General features: G+C 41.1%; 1 protein-coding gene across 2 annotated transcripts in view; it reads right to left on the bottom strand.

Annotated features, from left to right (window-relative positions):
- The window catches only part of DOCK11 (dedicator of cytokinesis 11), a 235505-nt gene that overhangs the window by 38033 nt on the left and 171715 nt on the right, over positions 1–25757 (bottom strand). For both annotated transcript variants that reach the window (XM_066357342.1, XM_066357343.1), the window contains 5 exons: positions 22146–22283; positions 15976–16158; positions 13288–13401; positions 10359–10574; positions 10218–10275 (listed from right to left, as the gene is read on the bottom strand). In XM_066357342.1, the coding sequence (XP_066213439.1) occupies positions 10218–10275; positions 10359–10574; positions 13288–13401; positions 15976–16158; positions 22146–22283 (709 nt within the window). The remainder of the gene's footprint in view (positions 1–10217; positions 10276–10358; positions 10575–13287; positions 13402–15975; positions 16159–22145; positions 22284–25757) is intronic.

Raw genomic sequence — 25757 nt, 5'->3', positions numbered from 1 at the left:
CCTTCTTGTACAACTCAGAGGAGTATTTTTTAGTCAATTATTTTGTAAACACAAGGTCTGCAGTAACCGTAGAAACATTTAGAAGGAAGGAATTTCACTTCATCCCACTTTTTTTTTTTTTTTTTGTATTTTTCTGAAGCTGGAAACGGGGAGAGACAGTCAGACAGACTCCCGCATGCGCCCGACCGGGATCCGCCCGACCGGGATCCACCCAGCACGCCCACCAGGGGCGATGCTCTGCCCCTCCAGGGCGTCGCTCTGCTGTGACCAGAGCCACTCTAGCGCCTGGGGCAGAGGCCAAGGAGCCATCCCCAGCGCCCGGGCCATCTTTGCTCCAATGGAGCCTTGGCTGCGGGAGGGGAAGAGAGAGAGAGAGAGGAAGGAGGGGGGGGTGGAGAAGCAAATGGGCGCTTCTCCTATGTGCCCTGGCTGGGAATCGAACCCGGGTCCCCGGCACGCCAGGCCGACGCTCTACCGCTGAGCCAACCGGCCAGGGCCTCACTTCATCCCACTTTTAAAGTGTAAATTTAAATTATTTTTTTAAAAGGTGAAATAATTTATTTTTTGTTACAACCAGAAAATAGTGTGATATTGAATATGGGAGGCTTTGATTGTTTGGGTGTCAGCTTAACATTCCACAGACGGAGACAGTTTTAATATCCTGTATTACAAAACACACTCAATGGCAAATCGAAGCCAGTTGTGCATTTACTATGCCATGAACATTTTATATCACTTTAATTCCCATGTCTCCAGGAAAACTGTTTCCTAAAGACAACCACTCCTTGATCTTGGCGCTCCCTGTCAGAATTTTGTGCACCATCTTTGGTATGCTTCCAGCGTTCTTAGTAATTTTGTTAATGTGCTGTGAAAAGATTAAAAATTTGATGATGTAGTGTATAGGATATTAAATTGTGAATGGTGGGATTTTGATATAACAGCATATCAACATTTTGAAGATACTGGTACTTGATACTCCATGAAGAAAAATTAGCCTCCAAATTTTAAGCTAAAAAGTCACTGAAATAACTTTTTAAAAAGAATCACACCTACATGACTTTCTATGTTTCTGGTACATATTTTAAGAATTGTACAGGCCCTGGCTAGTGGCTCAATGAACAGAATGTCAGCCTGGTGTATGGATGTCCCAGGTTTGATTCCTGATCAGAGTACACAGGAGAAGTAACCACTTGCTTCTTCCCCATTCTCTTCCTCTTCCCCTGCCACAGCCAGTGTCTTGATTGGTTGGAGCATCAGCCCTGGGCACTGAGGATAGCTTGGTTAGTCCAAGTGTGTCAGCCTCAGGTGCTAGAAATAGTTTGGTTGTGAGCATCAGCCCCAGACAGGGGTTGCCGGGTAGATCCCAGTCTGGGTGCTTGTGGGAGTCTATCTTCTCTCCTGTCACTTAAAAAAAAAAAGAATTGTATACAAACTGAAATATCTGTGTATTTATCCTCAAAACAACTGATAAAAATCTCAATTATTAAAGAAAAAAAACTTGAGTAAAGAGATAAAGAATATAGTCTTCAAAAAGGAAAGAGTCAATCCCTGAAGGCCTCAGGCTGCTAGGTCCATGACTGGGGGAAAATACTCCTGTCTTCTCTGAGGAGATTATTATTATAAGTGATTTCTAAATCTAGGGTTTTTCATCATTTACTACTACATTGATGTATAGAATGCTGTGATTAAGGGACGCACAAAATTCCTGAGATCAGATGAGGCTAAAGCATCTTGGGGAGAAAGCCTTGTAGAGGGAGGGTAATTATGCTTCTTCTCAGAAACAGGTCAACACCCACTTTTGGAGGTTGTGTCTGCATCATCTGATATAAAGACTTCTAGTGTAGAGACTGGATTTTTAGCTTCTGTGTCCACTATTTTTCCTTAAGTGTGTTATCTTTGTTCCTATGCCTGCTGACGTCTCACTACCTAAGAGGAGACCATATTTCCTTGTTTGCTTAAGTTATTAACACCCACCAACCTACCGGATGATATGCGAGTCCTTTTGTTTATTAGGGCAGTGGTCCCCAACCCCCGGACCGGTACTGGTCCATGGGCCATTTGGTACCGGTCCGCAGAGAAAGAATAACTAACTTACATTATTTCCATTTTATTTATATTTAAGTCTGAACGATGTTTTATTTTTTAAAAATGACCAGATTCCCTCTGTTACATCCGTCTAACACTCACTCTTGACGTTTGTCTCGGTCACGTGATACATTTATCCATCCCACCCTAAAGACCAGTCTGTGAAAATATTTTCTGACATTAAACCGGTCCATGGCCCAAAAAAGGTTGGGGACCACTGTATTAGGGTACTGAAAATACTTGGGAAAAATTCTGATTCCCCTTAGTCCTAGAAAGATTTTCAGATGAAAGAAGTTACTAAATCTAGAAGGGGCCAGTGTATATATCTCGAGAAAAAGCATATGTCTGAGGGATCTGACATAGCCCTATATAGCATTATATAAGGTAAGCTTGGAGAGTCCAGCAGTCTTTCTGTTTTCTGGTCTGTGACCTGGATTCCTGACCTTGCCCTTTGTAGACAGCTGTAGCTTCTGTAATCCTGACTGCTATCCTAGGAAAAGCAAGATGCAAACTGTCCAAGTAGAGACCACTACCTTGAGCACAAATTCTCTCATAAAAAGTGGGGAGGAGTTTGGAGGATGAGGAAGCTGTCCAACCCTTGATAAAATAAGACTGCTAGTCAGAGGAAGGGGAAGAGAAAAGAGTCCTGAGGGGAGGGCAAAAAGGAAAAAAGGCTGTTCTGCAGAACTTAAGCTGTCAGACCCTGACTGCAAAGACTAAGGAAAGGGATCGACATTACCCTATAAGGAATGAAAAGAACAGGCTCGCTGGGAAAGAGAATTTCTTTATCAGGGTTGATGGGGGAGCCTTAGAGGCCTGAAGCTTTGCTGAACCTTCAGTGCTATTCGGTGGTGGAAGAATGCAGAAATTTGACCCTCGTCTCCCCTGGGCGGAAACAGTTGTGTCCTCTCTCAGGAAGAGGTACATCAAGTCTGGCCTCCAGAGAATGGGATCTGGAATATTTAGAGGTTCTCAAACAAAAGAGAAATAGAGAAATTTAGATTTTTTAAAAAGCATTTTTTTGGGGGGTGGGCCTAACACCCAATATCACCACTTCAAGGCAACTTTAGTAAACAGAAGAGAATGATAATGCTTAAAGGTCTCTCTGGTAGAAGGAATAAGGGCTCTGGCTGCCTGAAAGAAGTGCATACCTCCCACACCTTCCCCTTTCAGTTCAGTGTCTGAAATTTGAGAAAAAGGATCTGTAGCCACCCCCCCAGGGGGGGACACAAAGGCCCAAGCCCTTGCTTGTTTAGGCAGTCACCCAATGAGACAAACTGTTTTTCCCTTTTCCAAAACTCTACATAGCAGAACACATCTCCATTGTGCCAGCTGGTCAGCAGTATTCTTTCCATCTTGATTTAAACCAGGGGTCCCCAAACTTTTTACACAGGGGGCCAGTTCACTGTCCCTTAGACCGTTGGAGGGCCAGACTATAAAAAAAACTATGAACAAATCCCTATGCACACTGCACATATCTTATTTTAAAGTAAAAAAACAAAACAGGAACAAATACAATATTTAAAATAAAGAACAAGTAAATTTAAATCAACAAACTGACCAGTATTTCAATGGGAACTATGCTCCTCTCACTGACCACCAATGAAAGAGGTGCCCCTTCCGGAAGTGCGGCGGGGTCGGATAAATGGCCTCAGGGGGCCGCATGGCCGTAGTTTGAGGACCCCTGATTTAAACAATGCTTTACAATGATTTCAAGAGATGGCACCAGACTTTGAGAAAACACAATTTTTGGCAATTGATGTGCCAGAGATTTATAATATAGCTACCTTTCCTTCCCTTTTGCATTAATTATCAAAGGACCCATAACAATAGAAAACAAAGGATTCTAGAATTTCTCCATTATTTTTGTTAAATAAGTTTTTCTTAAAAGTGTCAATAAACATTTTTCTCCCCGTTCTGTCCTCAAATGTGTTTTAATTTAATACCCAGGTCTTATCAGATCATAAAGTTCTCAGGCTGGAAGACAGGTTAACAGATTAAGCTGTCAACTTGTTTTACATCAGCAGTCTACTTTAGCATAGCTATCATAGTTTAATCAGATAATTAACAAAAGAAAGTATTTGGGATCATTTGAATAATTGAATCTAGGGGGAAAAGCCTGAGTATTTTTGTACTGTCACCATTTTAGAATAAGGTTTTCTAGTTTAAGCAAGTAGAACGTTCCAGGTTTAAAAATAGATGGCACCTATAAATAAATATGTAAACTCCTCAATTTAACATTATTTTTGTTTAAAATGCAAAACATCACTTTTTCCTGCTCGGGCAAGAGCTCTCTGATTTCTATGAAATATAATTTCTAAAAAACCTTAAAGGTATTGGAAAATAAGTATTTAAATTATTAGTTCAAAGCACTATTTGCAGTTGTTGAAACATGTCATGCTGTTTCAGGCAAGCTGCCTCAGGCTAACGTCCAAAAACCACCACAGCAGTATGCATATTTTATGTTAGCTTCTATTTGGTCCAACCAATCTTATAGTTACATTTCTAAAGCTTGAGATTGACAATGGAGAAAAGAAGTTCTTTATTTTCTTAATTTAACTTTATTTTTTTAAGTGAGAGGAGGAGGAGAGAGAGACTCCCACATGTACCCTAACCAGGATCCTGGCAACCCCTGTCTGGGGCTGATGCTCAGACCAACTGAGCCAGTGACTATGGGAGAGGGAGGGGAAGAGAAGCAGATGGTCGCTTCTCCTGTGTGCCCTGACCGGGGATTGAACCCAGGACGTCCACATGCCAGGCTGATGCTCTCTATCCACTTAGCCAGGGCTGAGCAAAGTAATTCCTGATTGTTGCTTTGTTTTAAGGTCTTAGCATTTGTAAAAAAAAAAAAAATAGTTCTAGGAAAACATTTTAATATATTTAACTTTCAATATCTAAATGGTATAGTTATAGACTTTGTGTTCATAAAACTCTTATTTCAGATGTCTACTAATTAAAAAGATGAATTAATATTAACTTAACGTCTCTGATGGATACACCTAAAATTTATTCAGTACTGGGTTTCAGGTTCTCATGTCTGTGAGTTTATTTGGAATTGCAGGTGTTCGGTTTCAATATTTATTTTACTGTAACTTCACAGGCAGACCAGCCTTATTTTGATAGTCTTCTTCTTCAATTTAAAACCATATGCGGCCTGACCAGGCGGTGGCACAGTGGATAGAGCATAGGACTAGGATGCGGAGGACCCAGGTTCGAGACCCCGAGGTCACCAGCTGAGCACGGGTTCATCTAATTTGAGCAAGGCTCACCAGGTTGAGCCCAAGGTCGCTGGCTTGAGCAAGGGGTACTCGGTCTGTGTAGTCCCCCCTCCAGTCAAGGCACATGTGCAAATTGATGCTTCTCATCTTTCTCCCTTTCTGTCTGTCTCTATCTGTCCCTCTCTCTGTAAAAAACAAAACAATACAACAAAAAACTATATGTGTACCAAAAGGAAGAATCTAGACTATACCTATTTCAAACAAACGCATTGTTCAAAATATTTCAGCATCAAACAGAAAGCATTCATTTAAAATATAAGTAAGGCTGAATCTACATCTTAATCACGATGCCAGGTTTGGGGAGACTTTAGAAAAAGATTCTTCACATGAGTAGTATTAAATGAGCCAATCAGACAATGAGCTTAGATGTGAAATGAAAGATATATAGATACTGGGATTCCGTAATTTTAAAAAAAATACATGATTGTATTCTCATAGCCCAAACCACAGTGATATGACTCCCAGAAGATGGTTTCATTCTGATCTAAGGTTACTCATTCAACTACCTTCAAGGAAACAGCTTGGCCACTACTACAGATAGTGGGAGATTCCTTTGCAATTTCCAGTGACATTTTTTATATATAACACTGTATAAGTTTAAAGTGTGTATGTTGATTTGATACACCAACACACATACACACAAATTGTGAAATTAACACACTAGTGTTAATCACCACACATAATTACCATTTGGGGGAGGCAGGAGAATGCTTAAGATCTACTCTCTTAGCAACTTTCAAGTATACAATATTGTTAACTATAATCACTAAACTGTACATTAGGTCTCCAGTACATTAGTCTCTAGAACTTTTTCATTTTATACAAGTCTGTACCCTTTGAACAACATCTCATTTCCTTCAGTCACTGGTAATCACCATTCCACTCAGTTTTTACAGGTTTGATTTTGTAGATTCCATGTATAAGTGAGATCATACAGTATCTGTCTTTCGCTGTTTAACATATTAAGCATAATACCCTCAAGGTCACTGCATGTTGTCAAAAATGGCAGGATTTCCTTCTTTTTCATGGCTGAATAATATTCTTATATATTTATCTTATCTTTATCCATCCACACAGATCCTTTTCACATGTATTCATGTTACTAATTGACATCTCTTTATTTCAGTTTGAAGGACTTCTGTGGGCATTTCCTATAAGGCAAGTGTAGTGGTGGCTAATTCCTTCAGGTTTTGTTTGCCTAGGAAAGTCTTTATCTGTCTTTCATTTCTGGACAGCTTTGATGGATAGAACATTCTTGGCTGGCAGTTTTTCTTCTTTTAGGATAGGGGTCGGGAACCCATGGCTCGTGAGCCAGATGTGGCTCTTTTTTTTTTTTTTTTTTTCTTTCATTTTTCTGAAGCTGGAAACAGGGAGAGACAGTCAGACAGACTCCCGCATGCGCCCGACCGGGATCCACCCGGCACGCCCACCATGGGGCTACGCTCTGCCCACCAGGGGGCGATGCTCTGCCCATCCTGGGTGTCGCCATGTTGCGACTAGAGCCACTCTAGCGCCTGAGGCAGAGGCCACAGAGCCATCCCCAGCGCCCGGGCCATCTTTGCTCCAATGGAGCCTTGGCTGCGGGAGGGGAAGAGAGAGACAGAGAGGAAAGCGCGGCGGAGGGGTGGAGAAGCAAATGGGCGCTTCTCCTGTGTGCCCTGGCCGGGAATCGAACCCGGGTCCTCCGCACGCTAGGCTGACGCTCTACCGCTGAGCCAACCGGCCAGGGCGATGTGGCTCTTTTGATGGCTGCATCTGGCTGACAGACAAATCTTTAATAAAAACAATAATGTTAAAAATATAAAACATTCTCATGTATTACAATCCATTCATTTCCTACCACTCATGTTCATGGTTGCGGGTAGCTGGAGCCAATCACAGCTGTCCTCCAGGACACCACCAAATTTTAACTGGATAATGCGTAATGTACACAGGCCATTGTATGGCTCTCATAGAATTACATTTTAAAATATGTGGCATTCATGGCTCTCTCAGCCAAAAAAGTTCCTGACCCCTGTTTTAGGACTTTGAGTGTAACATTCCACTCCTTCTTGGCTAAGGCTTCTGCTGAGAAATCCATTATCAGTCTTATGAGGGTTCCCTTGTAAGTTAGAAGCATGTTTTCTTTTGTTGCCTTCAGGACTCTGTCTTTGATTTTTGACAGTTTTATTATAATGTGTCTTAGAGACAATCTCATTGTGTTGAGTTTGTTTAGGGATCTATAGGCTTCTTGAATTTGGATGTCCAAATCACTCTCCAGATTTGGGAGGTTCTCAGTAATTATTTCTTTTTTTCTTTAACTTTATTGATTTTTAGAGGGAGGAAGAGAGAGAGAGAAAGAAGGGGGAGAAGTTGGAAGCATCAACTTGTAGTAGTTGCTTCTTGGATGTGACTTCACCAGGTAAGCCTGGGGTTTCAAACCGGTGACCTCAGCATTGCAGGTCAACACTTTATCCACTGCGCCACTTCAGGTCAGGCAGAAATTCTTTCTTTCTTTGTTTTAAAATTTTTTTTAAGCACCAGAGACAAAGAGGGAGAGAGATGAAAAGCATCAATTCTTCGTTACTGCACCTTCGTTGTTCACTGATTGCTTTCTCATATGTGCCTTGATGGAGAGGGGGGCTCCAGCTGAGACAGTGACCCCTTGCTCAAACCAGTGACCTTGGGCTCAAGTCTATGATCCCATGCTCAAGCTAGTGACCCCACACTCTAGCCAGTGACCTCGGGGTCTTGAACCTGGATTCTTTGCGTCCCAGGCTGATGCTCTATCCACTGCACTACCACCTGGTCAAGCAGTGCTTATTTCTTTAAGTAAGCTTTCTGTCTCCCTCTCTTCTCCTTCTGGAATTCCAATAATTCCCTGTCTCTTTTGATGGTATCCCATAGATCACATAGACTTTCTTCACTCTTTTTTCATTATTTTCTTCTAACGGGATAATTTTAAAGGTCCTCCCTTTTAATTCACAGATTATTTCTTCTGCTTGATTCTGGCAGTAATGCTCTCACAATTTCATTTTTCACTTCTTTGTATTCTTCAGTTCAAGAGTTTCCATTAGGTTTCTTTTTATAATTTCTATCTCTGTTTAACCTCATTTTGTTCATGTATTGTTTTTCTGATTTCACTAAGTTTTCTTGCTATTTTATTGTAACTCAATGAGCTTCCTTAAAACAACTACTTTGAATTCTTTATTAGGTAAATCACAGATCTCCATGTATTTAAGTTTGGATACTGGAAGGTTATTGTGATCTTTTGATGTTGTCATGTGTCCTTCATTTTTCATGTTCCTTGAAATCTTGCATTGCTGTTTTCAAATTTGCTTCCAAGCATCTTTACTGACTTGAGTTTGAGAAGGAAATGCCTTTGTCTGGCCTGCTAGGGATTCAGAGGCTCTCACAGATCTTCTAAGGGTACATCTGCGCCACAATTCTTATTTCTTCTTATAGCAGAATTCTTAACCTTGTACGCCTTCTTGCCGTCATGCAATATACCAGGCCCGGTGCTAACTGCCTCCCTTTTTTGCTTTCCCAAGAGTGGTGTTAAAGTTCAAATTTGCAGCCTGTCGCTGGACCACAGGTTCTGGCTGACATTCTGCATGTGCTCACTAGCGGTCTGCTCAGCTTCCTTTTGCTGTCACCAGGAGCACGCACAGGGAGCTGGACACAGGATGGGAGATGTGTGGTTGAGGTGCATGGGGCACTGGGGGTGCCTGTGGGCCAGTTAGAGGGATCTGTGGGCTAAGAGTCCCTAGCAGCTTGTTGGTGAGCTTCTTGGTAAGAGTCCGATCTGTGTCCCTTTGATGCCTTCTGAGAGTGCCATCTGCCACTCTCTCAGCTTCTTCCTGCCCCTAACTCCAGCCACGAAGCTCACAGTTCAGCACTCTGGATGGGGCGTGAGAGCAGTGCGCCTCTATGGCAGTATCCTGTACAGCCGGGGAAGCCAGGGGCCCACTCGCATGTTCTCTTTTCCCCGTGGAAGAGTTATATCAAAGATAGGAGGTCTCTCTTGACACTGAGCTGTGCCACCCTGAGGCCCAGGAAAGTCAGACTATTCTCCTTACCCTCTCCAATGCATCTCAACTTGTATATATGTTTTTTTTTCTCCATTGGCATGCTGGAACTTCTCTACTGGACACCTAGGCTTCCACCAAGGCTCCCTTGCCCAGGGGTGATTACCTAAGATAGTATTCTCCAAGGGCTCCTAGACCACAGCTGAGAGGGGTGGAGCCAGTCATGGGCCATTATAGGGTCCACAGCCAGGACTGAGGTCAGACTGCCCATTACCTGATGCCGAGGTATATAACATTTCTCCCAGGCCCCTTGGCATATGCGGGATCCCATCCCACAGCTCTCACTAAGGCAATTCTGTCCATTAATGGATGCCAAAATGTTATTTGGGGCGATACAAACAAGGGACATCTTATTTGGCCATCTTGCTGATGTGCTGACTGCCTTTAATACCAAGGTATTGTTGCACTAAAGTGGCTGTGGAGAGAAAATCTGTGGGCAGTTGCTGGTAAACTTGAGACAGATGAGGGGAAAGTGACTGGTATTATCCAGAGTGTCTCATGAGCCCTGAGAAGAATCTAATTTGTGGCAGTCTTCCAGGGAGACAGTGCTGGAAAATAAACTTTGGCTATCAGTCTTGGCCCTGTGCTATTTAACTCCTAATGAAAGCAGAAGGCAAAATAAACAATCCCATTTTTAAAATAACAACTTCTGTTAAACACTAAATGAGGCTAAAGGTGAACATATTTTTCAGAGCTCAATTATATCATATTCGCAGTTGAAAGCTAGAGATAAAAACTACTGTGCTAACTGTATTTCTCCCCATCTCTAATAACAGAAATATCTTACTTTTTCGATGAAGAAACTCTGCAACCAAAGCTGCTACGTGGACGTAACACATTGCTGCCTGGAAAAGGGTGACAGAGAGCTGTTAGAATGTACTCCAGGGCTGTGGGAGGCTGCGTTTAGAACAAAGCCTTAAGTAGTTACCTCTGAAAAATCTCCATTTTTTACATGAATCTTGGCCATGCTATCAAGCCAGGTTTTTCTGAGCTCTGGGGTGCTTGCATAGGACTTGGCTAAGCTGTACTGGAGATCAATTAGCATTTCTGGGTCTTTCTCATGCTCCTTCATTTGAGCTGTGGCCATAAGAACAGTACGAATTCTCTTGGTCAAATCTTTGACTTCTGTAGGAAAAGCAGTTGCCTAATATCAAAACAAAACAGACATGTTTATCAATATTATTGATGTGCTCTAAACCATGGTATTCAATCTGGAGAATAGTACGCAATATTTTTAATTGAATTTTATTGGGGTGATACTAGTCAATAAAATTATATAGGATTCAGGTGTGCAGTTCTATAGTGCATCATCTGTCCATTGTATTGTATATTCTCCACCCCAAGTCAAGTCTCCTTCTATCACCATTAACATACTATTTTGTAATCCTTGGTACAGTTCTTGGTATTTTGTTTTTGGTTCTTGGCATCTAAAGAATTTTAAATTAGTTCTTTAAAAAATATCCAACTAGCCTGACCAGGTGGTGGCACAGTGGATAGAGCGTCGGATTGGGATGTGGAGGACCCAGGTTCGAGACCCCAGGATAGCCAGCTTGAGTGCGGGCTCATCTGGTTTGAGCAAAGCTCACCAGCTTGGACCCAAGGTCGCTGGCTTGAGCAAGGGGTTACTCAGTCTGCTGAAGGCCCGGGATCAAGGCACATATGAGAAAGCATTCAATGAATCACTAAGGTGTCAAAACGAAAAATTGATGATTGATGCTTCTCATCTCTCTCCATTCCTGTCTGTCCTATCTATCCCTCTCTCTGACTCTATCTGTCTTTGTATAAAAATAAATAAATAAATAAAAATTAAATTTTAAAAAATATCCAACTAGCTCAGGCTTCAAAGGTTCTAAACTTGATGGCAGTATATACACAATACCGAAAAGCATGAATGCTGGGGCCTTACTACTTGCCTTTGAAGCCCTGGTCCTCCACTGAATCCTACAGTTATGAGAGTAATCTATTATATATTCCTCTTATTTGTAATTTTAGTTACAACACTAACTAAAAATTGACAGTATACTTTGCATCAGGCAGTGGTCTATGTGCTTTATATGTTTTAATTTTTTTACAACAACCCTGTGAGTTAGTACTATCATAACTCATTTTACCAATGGAAAATTGGGGCACACAGCAGTTAAGTAGCTTCGTTGTAGTCTCATAGCTGGTTAAGTGGTAGAGACAGGATGAACACACAGGTAGCGCAGCTGCAGACCTAGTGCTCTTCGCTACTCTTCCATACGGCCAAGCACACTGATCCCATCCACTAACTACCACATACACTAAGGTAAAAACCACACTACAAAAAGTGGCCACTTATACAAATGAAAGGTTATAAATCACAGGACACTCTAAAGAGTTTAAGGAGATCATTAACCTCTCTCAAAGTGTTGTGTGTTTTTTTTGTCCCCCAAAACCAGTAAATAAAGTTTTCTCTTCATTATGGCCATTAAGGTAGTCCCATCACTTTTGCTTAAATCCTCCGTAGTAATCAAAATTATCTGTATGATGAAAGAAGATGAATAAGGGACAAATTTAGGGATTAGGGAGCTTTCCAATGTGAATATAACCAAATGTGAAGGAAATAGTTTTTAAAAGTGCCTTCTTCAACCCTTTAAAGTAATACTTATATACATAAAGTCTCCTTATACATTAAGAGAGATTCCATTTACTGGAGGAAAGGCACACCTTGTTGTAATAGGGTTTACTGGCAGTGACCAACCTACCAGAATAGAACTAAATCATTTCAGAAATGAGTCATGCAAAGATTTGCTATCAAGGAAAGCCCAAACAGATCCCACTGACTTTGAAAAAGTTATTAATGCAACTTTTATATGACACAGAACTAAGGATGGTAAGAATTGGTAAAATAAATCGTCAAGTACGAGTAAAAGATCTTCAATCCTCATGGGATTACTGGAAGCTTATATTTATCTCCTGGGGAACCAGCAGAAGGGACTGGAAAGCAGACTTTCCCAGCCTGACAGTGCTTTTTTTTTGTTGTTTTTTTCCTTCAGTCTAAGCAATGTTACTGTGGGAATCTTTTTTGCTACATAGATTCTACACGTCCCCAAACATCGAGCATGCTATGACTGTGAGCTTTCTTTTTTTAAGATTTTGAACAGTATTGTCAAATTATGCTGGGAGATGACCTTTCCCAAGAATGCAGATGGCTCTTCTGGGAGGAACAGTCCTCTACTGGAAAAGGGCTCCTCTTTTCTTATCCACGTGCATCACTGAGGAGCAGACTCTGCTCTCCGTGCAACAAAACAATAAGTGACTTTGGCCAATATTATAGGTGTTAAACATACAGGTAAAAAAGAGGAATGGAGTTCAGGGTCTTTGGGTGTGCTAGTAAGTATCTATAGCAGGCCACAATCAGTTAACAGGTGATTCTTAAAATTCATAAAATAATCCCTTCTGTGTCATTCCTTATCAGCTGGCAATGAACCAGGCATCTGTTAACTGCTCTAAGAAGTAAAATTTTGTGAAATTTCAAACTCAGTGTTTAGTTAGTCGATATAAATAGTGAAGGACTGTTAAGAAAGGATCCATTTGTTTTCTGAGCAAGTTTAGAAATCAAGCCCCAAAAAAGGTCAAATCCTAGTAACCATAACAACTGTGTACACATAATATAGTCAATCATTCATCCACTTAGCCAATACTGCCTGTCTGCTATTACCGGCAGTGTTCTAGGTGCTAGAGATATGGTGGTATACAAGACAAAGCCCTTACTCATGAAGATTTCATTCTATTAACTCTGTGCTATCGAAAGTCGTGAATCCAGTGACAGTTTACACTTAAACTTCCCAGACAGTGAAGATGGCTCTAATTTACTACTTGGAGTGAGAACATACCTTCATAGGTCTGTCACTATTAGCAAAATTATTGATAATGAATAAAGACTCCTGAAATCTTGATCCTCCGCTTAGTGCCACATCAGCTATCAGCTGGCTTACGGCAATTATTATCTGTGGGAAGAAGCAAACATTGTTTTCCAATTATTTTTTGAACAAATGCTGTTTATTTGCATCATTTTATAAACCCATAAGCACTGATATGAAGTGTTTCTTTTAAAGATTCCACATAAACCTGACCGGCGGTGGCACCGTGGTTAGAGCATTGGCCCGGGACACAGAGGACCCAGGTTTGAAATATCGAGGTTGCCGGCTTAAGCACGGGATCATTGGGTTGAGCATGTATCATAGACATGATCCCATGGTTGTTGGTTTGAGCCCAAGATTGCTGGCTTGAGCAAGGGGTCGCTTTCTCTGCTGTAGCCCCCCTCCCATCAAGGCACATATGAGTAAGCAATCAATGAATAACTCAGGTGCCGCACTGAAGAACTGATGCTTCTCATCTCTCTTTCTCCCTCTCTCTCTCTCTCTCTCTTCCTGTCTGTCCCTGCCTGTCTCTCTCTCTCTCTCTCTCTCTCACTATAAATGAAATAAAATATTCTACACAGTTCCACCACAGTCTACTTTCTTCAGGCAGGAGGGTTTAAATTCTTCTACTGAAATAGCAACTTCACAGGTCCCATTTTCAATTTTTTTTGGTACTTTCCTTGGTTATATGTGAAAGCTTTTTTCCCCAAAACTCATAGTACAGAGAGATCCAGAACTGTTTCATAATACTGAACTGAAACAACAGGAGTCAGGTCTCCATTTTGAATGTGCTTGCTAGGTAGTAGCTATGGCAAAGTTGGGAATAAATATTTTCTTCGATGGTTCTCATTCCTTTTCTCTGGTCTATTTCAGTGGGCTGAACTCCCAACTGCGGCACCTCAGCTCCCTTCTTTGTTTATGACCAGGACCTACCTAGTTTAGACAGCAGTACATGTAATGGCCTTTGATGGTGCTTTTTAATCTCTCAGGATCTCTCCGAGGAATGCCTAAATGATTCATGCTAAGGTCTTAATGCCTCCGTGCTTTACCTCTGGTCTTCGGAAGTGGGATACTGTAGGAGCTCTGAGTGCAGGTTCTAGAATCAAACTGCTTCAGATGCAAATCTCGACTTTCTCAATTATTCACTGTGGGGCTTTGGAAAACTTATTTAACCCTTCCACACCTCACTTTCCTCATTTGTAATATGGGAATGATAATACCTGCTTTATAGAGCTGTTCTAAGAACTAAAAAATCATAACCATGTTAATTCTAGTTAATCCTTTTTTGAGCACTTACTAATGTGCCAGAAATAGTTCTAAGTCTTTGCATTTACTAACTGATTTATATCTGAATAATGTACTTGAGAGAACTGATGCTCTGACCCAGAAGAACAGACCCTAATGGGGAATTCCATGCATGCTGGCACACTATTTGCAGAAATGTTTTGGAGAAAGATGGCACTGAAGGGACATCTCATATAAAGGTGAATCATAAAAGCCATACCTGCGATGCTGGCCCTACTATTCAAAAGTAACTATATAGCAGATTTTTACAGAAAGAATACACTTCCATGGATTTCCACAATATTTATGACATTTCTAAAAGCCTGCTTATAGCTGTCTCCCCATTTATAACCCATCTCCAATGGGACAGACCATGGCAGTGAAGATATAAATATGACCAAAGCTTTCCCACATTACAAAGAGGTCTACTAAGCTAAGAGGTCCCAACTGTGTTTTAGTTGAGCCATTTTATCAAATGAGCAGAAACATATGGAGATGCTAAATAACAACTACCATGTACTAAGTGTCTATTATGTGCTAGTCATTGTGCTTGGCACTACACACACTTGATCTTTATCCCTTATGATCACGCTGCAAGGTGAAATATCCTTGGCCTCATTTTACAGATGAGGCAAATAGTTAAGACAAACTGAGGAACTTGCCTAGGGTCCCACAGTGAGTAACTAGCTGGCTAAAATGAAGGCAGGTAGGCTTGATTCCAAAGTTTATTCTTTCCACTACACCTTCAGACTTCTGTCATTTTTTTTTTTACTTACTGGGCATGCTGGAACTTGAAAACCACAAACCTTATTACCTGTTATGGAATATTTAGTAAGTGTTTTGTTTCTTATTTAATCGTCTCATTTATTCCTCACAACAATCCTATGAGGTAGGTACAAATATTTACCATTATTTTACATATGGAGAAACTGAGGCACGGACAAACTAAGGAAGTAACTTGTTCAAGGTCAGACAATGTGTGTTAGTCCTGGAATTTGAACTAGGGTCTATGTTCTTAACATCTATGCTCTAGAATAGCGCTGTCCAACAGAAATAGGATGTTAACCATATATGTAATTTTAAATTGTCTAGCATCCACATTATAAAAAGACACGTGAATTTAATGTTACTTAACCCAATATATCCAAAATACCATTTCAACATATTATAAATACAAAACAATTGAGGTACATTACTTTTCTTTGGTACTTATTCTTCAAAAGCCTTATTTATGACACATCTCAATTTGGATTAGTCATGTCTCAAGTGCTACATGGCCACGTGACTAACAGCTGCTGGACTGGACTGGGTGGCTGTGGATCGTGATGTAGAGGCTAAAGATTGAATAGAAGAAGACAGACTTGGATTTTTACTGACCTGTAGATGTGTCCTCAAAAAGGTTTTCCTTTTGGTATATTCAAAGTTGTTTCTCATCAGAAGATACAAAAGTGCAGATGCTTCATTCCTGGTCGAGCTAATTTTTGAGGTGCAGCACTTTAAAACCTCATAGCAAAACGCAGCACACATGTTTACCCTTCCTTTGAAAAAGGCCGAGGGAAACTAACGAACAGGAAAAACATAAATAAGTATTGGGAAACCCAGTCATAAAAACCAATCAATTACCAAATGCCTACTATATTCTTTTTTTGATGACAGAGAGAGTCAAAGAGAGAGACAGATAGGGACAGACAGACAGGAAGGGAGAGAGATGAGAAGCATCAATTCTTCATTGTGGCACCTTAGTTGTTCATTGATTTCTTCTCTTATATGCCTTGACTGGGGGGCTCCAGCAGAGCGAGTGACCCCTTGCTCGAGCCAGCGACCTTGGGCTCAAGCTGGTGAGTTGGGCTCAAACCAGATGAGCCTGCACTCAAGCTGATGACCTCGGGTCTCAAACCTGGGTTCTCCGCATCTCAGTCCGACACTCTATCCACTGTGCCACCGCCTGGTCAGGCCTACTATATTCTTACCTAACATTATATTAGGTGCTTTGAGAATACATAATGAACATAAGACTAGGACTTTGCTCTAGAGAACCCAAGCTAGTTAAAAACATAAAGGCCAGCATGTCAATGACAGAACAATTCGAGTCAGTATACAAGTCACTACAAAAATGTGAGGTAGTGACTGTAAATATTACCAATTGAGAAGAGCTTATCATGGTCTAGAAAAGACAGTAAGTAGGTTCTTAATAATATGCATTAAATTATAAGTGACTGAAATGATGAATGATTGATGGGTCCCAATCTGGCCTTTACATTGGGAAGGACAATCTACATTACTTAACACTTTTTTTAGATTCTATTGATTCATTTTTAGAGAGAGAGAAAGAGAGAAGGGGGGAGGAGCAGGAAGCATCAACTCCCATATATGCCTTGACCAGGCAAGCTCAGGGTTTGAAACCGGCAACCTCAGCGTTCCAGGTTGATGCTTTATCCACTGCGCCACCACAGGTCAGGCTACATTACTTAACTCTTGTGCTTTATATTTAAATAGTTCCTTATAGTATGAACTTCCAAGTGCTGAGAAAATTATAGTGGGGAGCTATTAAGCAAGTAAAGTTGATCTTTTAACAAAATGGGGTATGGTGTACACACACAAACACACATGCATCCTACACTCATAAACAAGTTAATTAAGATACATTTTGCATAGGGAAAGTAGTCAATATTATCATAACAACTTTGGTGACAGATAGTTACAAGACTTAGTATGGCGATCACACCTGAGGAACGTGTGTCAAATTACTATGTTGGTACACCTGAAACTAATATAATATTGTATGTCAATTATACTTAAAAATGATATCTTTTGACATAGAAAGAGAGTACAAAAGTGACTACCTAATGCTCAAGATAGCCAAGTAGCTGGTACTTTGAGAATGTATTCAGTTTGCTTTGTGGAAGATAAACTATAAATATAATGTAGGTTTGTCACTATCTCCCTTGCTTACAAGTCTAGGCAAGCAAAGAGTAAGCTGCCCCAAGGTACACAATGGATGTTTTTCAGGGAGTGTGAAGACAGAGGGCCAACCTTTTCAAAAACACTTCTTGAGAATCTTGAATTTAAACCCATGTTGTAGGAATCAATCTTCTTTTTATCACCTAACGCCAAGTGCAATCTTATGCAGATAATGAATGCTTAATAAACGTTTTCTGATTGGCAACCAGGAAATCTCATCAACAGTTTCATCAGATTAAAACAAATCTTGCTGGACAAGATATTCTAGTCTGAAAATAAAGGTGAATGGGACAGCATAGCTGTAATGTAAATTCACTATGTTAAGTCTTCTACCCACATGACTTCTCTGAATGAGCAATGGCCAAAATCATTGGTGACCTGCTAACTGTCAATGCCAATGGACTCCCTTTACCCCTTACCTGATTAGACCATTCTGTATCTCATAAAAATGTTGACACTCTTTTCTCTTTTGGCTTACATGATATTCTTCTTTCTTGCCGTTCTTTCTACTTCTGCGATCACTCCCTTTCATCTCCCCTATAGACTTCTCTTCTCACCCCCCTTACATTTCGTTTTCTACAATGTACTATTCTTGACCTATTTTTTGCTTCTTCCTCTATATACACTCCAGGAAAAATTAAATCACTCTCATGGCTTCAACTACCACTCACGTGCTGATGATTTCCTTAGTTCACTATACTCCACCTAAACTGGTTGGCTCAGAGGTAGAGCGTCGAACCAGCATGTGGAAGTCCCAGGTTGGATTCCCAGTCAGGGAACACAGAAGAAGTAACTATCTGCTTCTTCACTCCTCCCTCCCCCTTTCTCTCTCTCTCTCTCTCTCTTTCTCTCTCTTTGCCCCCTCTCCCATAGCCATGGCTTGAATGGTTCCAGCAGGCTGTCCCCAGGCTCTGAGGATGGCTCCATTGCCTTGCCTCAGGTGCTGAAATAGCTCGGTTGCCAAGCAACAGAGCAGCAGCCCCAGATGGGCAGAGCATTGTCCTACAGGGGGCTTGCCAGGTGGATTTGGATGGGGCACATACGGGAGTCTGCCTCTCTGCCTCTCATTTAATAAAAAATAAAATAAAATAAAATAAAAATAAATAAACTAGGCCTTTCAGTCTCCAGAATTTCAGGCACTTTCCCAACTCTGGCCCTTTGTATATGCCTGTCCTCCTTAGAGTGTTCTTCCTTGACCTTTTCAAATGGCTGGCCCCTTTTCATACTTTGGGTCTCATTTTAAAAATGGCAAACCTATCTGAAGTAAGGAATCTCTCACAAGTCACTACTCTCTATCACAGCACTTTGGTTCCTTCCCAGAACTTACCACAATACCAATTTATTTACCTGTTTATTTTTTGTCTCCCACCACACACTGGACTGAAAGCTTTATGAGAGAAAGACTACTCTTCTTTTATATCTCTACCAGTGTATCTCCAGCACCTTCTAAAGTGCTGGGAAGACAGAAGCTGTTCAGTAAATACAGTATGCATGGATATATGGATGATGACCCCAGGTTTAGCTCTCTATCCCAGATCTCCCTCCAGAGCAAAGATGTGTATCTACAACTATCAACCTTAGCAGCTCTAACTGGACATCCTTTAGGCACCTGAAATTCAACAGGTCCACCAAACAGAACTCATTACCTTTTACCCCAGGGGTCGGGAACCTTTTTGGCTGCGAGAGCCATGAACGCCACATACTTTAAAATGTAATTCCGTGAGAGCCATACAATGATCCGTGTACGTTAGACGTTACGCATTATCCAATAAAAATTTGGTGTTGTCCCGGAGGACAGTTGTGATTGGCTCCAGCCACCCGCAACCATGAACATCAACGGTAGGAAATGAATAGATTGTAATTCATGAGAATGTTTTATATTTTTAACGTTATTATTATTTTTTTTATTAAAGATTTGTCACCTGACCTGTGGTGGCGCAGTGGATAAGGCGTTGACCTGGAACACTGAGGTCACCGGTTTAGAACCCTGGGCTTGCCTGGTCAAGGCATATATGGAAGTTGATGCTTTCTGCTCCTCCCCCCTTTCTCTCTCTCTCTCTCTCATTCTAACTCTCTCTCCTCTCTAAAATGAATAAAAAAAAAAAAAGATTTGTCTGCGAGCCAGATGCAGCCATCCAAAGAGCCACATCTGGCTCGCGAGCCATAGGTTCCCGACCCATTTTACCCCAAATGTAGCCTTTTCTCTATATATCAGCCACCATGACCCACTATACAATCACTAAATTGATGACCAAATGCTAGAAATGATATATCCTGACCATGTCTTATATCAACCTTTCACACTCCAACTCCCGTCACTGCCTTACTTTAGGCCCTAATCTTTTATCTAGCTGATTGCAACGTCTTCTTACTGCCTTTAGTATCATCACCAGTCCATCTTGCATAATGCTTTTAAAGAGATTTTTTCCCTGTCCACACCAATTCTCTGTCAATACAAATCTAATTGCATTACTTCAATACTCCCCAAAGCCTGAAAGATAAATCCAACTCCTAAGATAAGTACATATTCATCTGGTCCCCATGTACTGCTTCACCCCATCTCTTGCTGAGTCCAGGCTATCTCTTAGCTACACCGCTGCAGAGAAACTTTTGCTAAATTAGAGTGCTTCCTTTCCTTCTCTGCCCTCCTTCAGTTCTCTACACAGACTTCTTTTTTCCTAATGGTATTTGTGGATTTGGATCTGGATGTGTACACACGTGCATGCACACTTACCTCTATCGGCCAATAAGCCCTTGGACCAAAACCCTGCCACAGTATCTAACACCAGTAAGAACCCACCCAGTGGCCCTGGCCGGTTGGCTCAGCGGTAGAGTGTCGGCCTGGCATGCAGGAGTCCCGGGTTCGATTCCCAGCCAGGGCACACAGGAGAAGCGCCCATCTGCTTCTCCACCCCTCCCTCTCTCCTTCCTCTCTGTCTCTCTTTTCCCCTCCTGCAGCCAAGGCTCCATTGGAGCAAAGTTGGCCCGGGTGCTGAGGATGGCTCCATGGCCTCTGCCTCAGGCGCTAGAATGGCTCTGGATGCAACAGAACGACGCCCCAGAGGGGCAGAGCATCGCCCCCTGGTGGGCATGCCGAGTGGATCCCAGTTGGGCGCATGTGGGAGTGTCTGACTGCCTCCCCATTTCCAGCTTCAGAAAAATGAAAACAGCCTGACCTGTGGTGGCGCAGTGGATAAAGCATCAACCTGGAAATGCTGAGGTTGCCGGTTCAAAACACTGGGCTTGCCTGGTCAAGGCACATATGGGAGTTGATGCTTCCTGCTCCTCCTCCCTTCTCTCTCTCTCTCTCTCTCCCTCTCTCTCTCTCCCTCTCTCCCTCCCCTCTCTATAATGAATAAATAAAATCTTTAAAAAAAGAAAAAAGAAAAATGAAAACAAACAAAGAACCCACGCAGTAACTGTGAAATGACTTATTTTTGAATATCTTTCCCTTAGTTTCTTGTAAGGTGCTTGTACTGAATTCAGTTTTCTATTTATTTCTTGATTCACAAAGTGTATTAAAAAAACAACCTTCAAATACACCTAATTTCTCTTAATGAATATTATTGAGGTGACACTGGTAAACGTAATTATACAGGTTTCAGGTGCCCAGTCCTATAATACATCTCTGTACTCCACATTGCGTGTTGTGTGTTCACCTCTCTCAAGTCCACTTAATTTCGTGTGCGTGTATTTTTTTTTTGTTTTTTTTTGAGAGGCAGGGAGAGACAGAAAGAACATTGAGCTGTTCCAGTATGTGTCCTGACTGGGTTTCGAACCTGACACCACCGAATTTCTATATGAATTAACTGTAACAAGTAATGATAACAAAAAAAAATTTTTCCTGTTTAGTTATCCTGATATATGATTCAAGTAACTGAATTTCTTTATATCACTGGAGTTACACACAGCAGAGGGGAAGGCCTAAGCTGTGCGATTTCCATAATTTTAACTCCATCTTGGTTTATGATGCTTTTTATTATGTTTAAAAGATAGCAGAAGCAGACTGGAAATGAATCTTTGCTATCTGTTTGTCATATTTATTCCTAAAAGTATAGCCTAAGGGGTTTTCTTTAAATGAGGTAAGTGGCCTGAAAATGTACAGCTACAGATACAGTTCACATTGAAAGGAAAGCTCATTCATTTGATCCCGTATTGAGTGTCTACCATTTGCAAGATATTACACAAGACCTCTGGGGTTATGAAACTTGGTCCCTGCTTTCCAATTACTTATACAATGTGTGCACTAATAGCTTATATATCTTCAGCCTAATACTTTAGAAGGAAGTAAAACAGAACAAAAACTGGCAAAGTCGCAATCTGAAAATGGCACTTTTCAAAGGAGAGCATTGAACAAGGTCCAGCAATGACAAGGTGAAGTACAAAGCACATTCTGGTTTTAGGGGATTCTTGGTCAGACTCTCTTCATGCACCCGGCTGTTCTGTATCTATATTTACGAAGGCAGGACTGAGTACATAGGTTCGGTATCTGAAGTGTGCAGGTATCAGCACAATGATCCTCTTTCCCCTCTTCTCCTCTTCCCATGAAGCAAGCCCGCTTGCAGCTATAAAGCTTTCCCCCTTACCTTACTAATGAAAGCTCGCAGTGAGGCAAAGACATGCTTCAACGACACTTCAGATTGTCCATTTTTAAGAAAAGCAAGATGAATATCAAATACTTTTTTCATTAATGGATTGTGGCCATCATTATTTAAAAGTTGACTCTATAAAAGATGAAAAAAATACACTTTGTAGAAATAGTTAGGCAACCTCGCCTCACCCCCGAATGAGAGAACTGACTTGAGCAATATCTGTTTATTACTTCACTGAAAATTTCAGGAGGACAAAAAGTTTGACCTTAAAACATCTGTGTCATCTTTCAACTTGGGAACCTCAAAATCCTACATAAACTACATCTACACTTGATTCCATCATTTTAAGCATAGATGAAAAAGTTTATTTTTCCCATGTAACACACAAAATACAGAACTAGTATGGGTTGAGTAATTTCTATTAATCTAACCATATTACTATTCAATTAAGATATCAGTGAATTTAAAATGGTTACAAGGCAACAGACAATTTTATTTCTCTGAGGGGAACAAAATAATGTAAAAATTAAGAAAAATACCAATCCTATTTCAAAAGTCTATCATCTAATTTACTTCTTTTTTTGAGAGGCAGGGAGAGAGAAAGACAGGAACATCGAGCTGCTCCTGTATGTGCCCTGACCAGGGAATATGACCACCAACCTCCGCACTCCAGGATGCCGCTCCAATCAGCCAAGCTATCCAGCCGGGGCTTAACATTTTTTATTATTTATAGACAGAGAGATGAAGAGAGACGGGGGGGGGGGGACACACACACCAACTGAGCTAATTGGCCAGGGCTAGTTTTTTTTAAGTTTTTTTATTTATTCATTTTAGAGAGGAGAGGGAGAGAGGGAGAGAGACAGAGAGAGAAGGGGGGAGGAGAAGGAAACATCAACTCCCATATGTGCCTTGACCAGGCAAGCGCAGGGTTTCGAATCCGCAACCTCAGTGTTCCAGGCTGAGGCTTTATCCCACTGCGCCACCACAGGTCAGGCCTAATTTACTTCTTAAAGTATGCTTAGTGTTAAGATATGTTTGGCCACTGGTGAAAAATTAAACCTTCTAAGAGCAGAGATAATAACTGGAATCACAATTGAACAAACCATGTAAATTATTTAAATGTTCCTTGCAAAGAGAGAGAAAAAAGGAAATCGTAGAGAAGTATCTGTTGGCTTGTGAATTTTTTTTTAAAGCACTGGTTAGCTTATCCAGCCCTATTCCCATATCAAAACACTAGGTTACAACTTGGCCAAAAACAATAACAAAAAGCCAAACAACATGCAAGGTTGTGACAAATCTAAGGGTAACATTGACAGTCAGAATCCATGAATGGTGTTAGATTTTTCTGGCTCTTTCCTTAACCTAATTCCAAGTATGGTGTATGGTTAGAAACATGGCTTCCTGTAATAACTGGCCGAGATCTGAATCCTTAGTCCGCCACTGGCCAGTTATATGATATTAACCTCCTTGTGAGCCTCAGTTTGGTTATTTATTTATTTATTTATTTACTTATTTTAACAAGGGGGTGGAGAGAGAGGAAAGAGAGGAGAGACAGGAAGAGAGATGAGGAGTGTTAATTTGTAGTTGTGGCATTTTAGTGGTTCATTGATTGCTTCTCATATGTGCCTTGATGGGGGTGGGGGGGCTGCAGATAACACGGTGACACCTTGTTCAAGTCAGTGACCTTGGGCTTCAAGCCAGTAATCCTGCACTCAAGATGGCGACATCAGGGTTTCAAACCTAGGACCTCAGCGTCCCAGGTCGATGCTCTATTCAATGTGCCACCACCGGTCAGGCTCAGTTTGCTCATTTTTAAAATGAGAATAATAATAGTATGTATATTACAAAGGTCTTATGAAGACTAAAAGTGAGTTCATATTAGTATTTTTAAGTTTTTTGTATAAGACACACCTCTTTTTGGAAAAATTTGGGGTCTGCAGACTGGGTGCATCTTACATAGTGCTTACAGTTTTCTTACTTGCATTTCCCGCTTTTTCACACGGATGAGGAGCTGTATGAATTTTATGATGAATAAAACTTGAGTTCAATAACTTTTTGTTTTTCAAATTTTGGGCCCCAAAATTAAGGTGTGTCTTAAACATGGCAGCGTGTTATACATGGGGAAATACGGTAATTTACTACTACAAATTTACCTGTTTTAAGTGTGCAGTTCAATTATTTCCAGTAAATGGACAGAGTTGTGCACCATCACAATCCAACCTTAGAGCATCTCCATCACCTCAGAAACATCCCTGTGCCCATCAGCAGTCACTCTCCTTCCCAGCCCCACAATAACAAACTGAGTTACTATCTGTAAAGCACTCAGGGTCGTGCCTGACATCTACAAAGATTAAAGAACTAAGATCAGTGTAAAGTAAGTAAGAACCATCTGGATAGGAGGAAGGAATACAATGCAAGCCTAAAGACCAAATATCCTTATTTATTGGAAAAATTAAAAATGAACTTGGTTTGCATTTTAGTAAGAACTTATTATTTCATAAAATGATTCTGAAGCCTATTTCCGATTAGCATCTAATTCAGTTTTCCCTTCCGATCCTTTTTGAAAAGTACAGAAGGGGGAGAAAAGAAAAAAAGAAATATCTGTGGAACTCAGGTAAAAGCAAGATATTTCACTCATGAGATCTCGCACTGATGTTATTACAGTCACAGTTTTTCCTCTTCAAAGCACTCTCACATCCATTATTCCAGTTTACTCCTTTAATAGCCCTGCAAGGTCATTGTTTTTACTTTATTCTTTTTAATCATAGCAATGATGATTCATACCGAGAGGCAAACATCTGAGAAAAAACAAAAAACAAAACACTAAGTGACTGACTAGGCAAGCGGGCCAGCCTGCTTAGTCATCTTCTAGCCGAAGAAGATATCTCGTAACAACGGGCATGCATTTGAGCAAACCAAATTCAATCATAATTTGGGCTAAAAATTACTTGGCTATTTTAATAACATTATTATAAAGAACTGCCTTTTTTTAAGTGAAAATAGGGGAGAGACAGACTCCCCATGTGCCCCAACAGGGGTGCACCCAGCAACTCCCATCTAGGGCTGGTGCTCTGCCCATCCGAGGCCATGCTCGCAACTGAGGTTTTGGGTTTTTTTTAGTGTCTGAGGGGGAGGCTCGATAGAGATATCCTCAGTGCCTGGGGCTAACATGCTCAAATAGAGCCATGGCTGCGGGAGGAGTAAAGAGAGAGAGAAAAAGGGGATGGGGTAAGGGGGAGAAGCAGATGGTCGCTTCTTCTGTGTGACCTGACCAGGAATTGAACCCAAGACTTCTATACTCCAGGTCGACACTCTACAGCTGAGCCAACCTGCCAGGGCTATAGAGAACTGTCTTTAAACACAAAAATAAAACAACTGGCTTGACCAGGTGGTAGCACAGTGGATAGAACATCATACAGGTATGTGGAGGACCCAGGTTAGAGACCCCAAGATCACCAGCTTGAGCCCAAGGTTGCTGGCTTGAGCAAGGGGTCACTCGCTCTGCTGTACCCCCGGGTCAAGGCACATGTGAGAAAGCAATCAATGAGCAACTAAGGTGCCACAATGAAGAATTAATGCTTCTTATCTCTCTCCCTTCCTGTCTGT

This window comes from Saccopteryx leptura, chromosome X (assembly GCF_036850995.1).
Source record: "Saccopteryx leptura isolate mSacLep1 chromosome X, mSacLep1_pri_phased_curated, whole genome shotgun sequence".
NCBI lineage: Eukaryota > Metazoa > Chordata > Mammalia > Chiroptera > Emballonuridae > Saccopteryx > Saccopteryx leptura.
The sequence above is the reverse complement of the archived record's forward strand: the minus strand, read 5'-3'. Positions and strand labels throughout refer to the sequence as shown.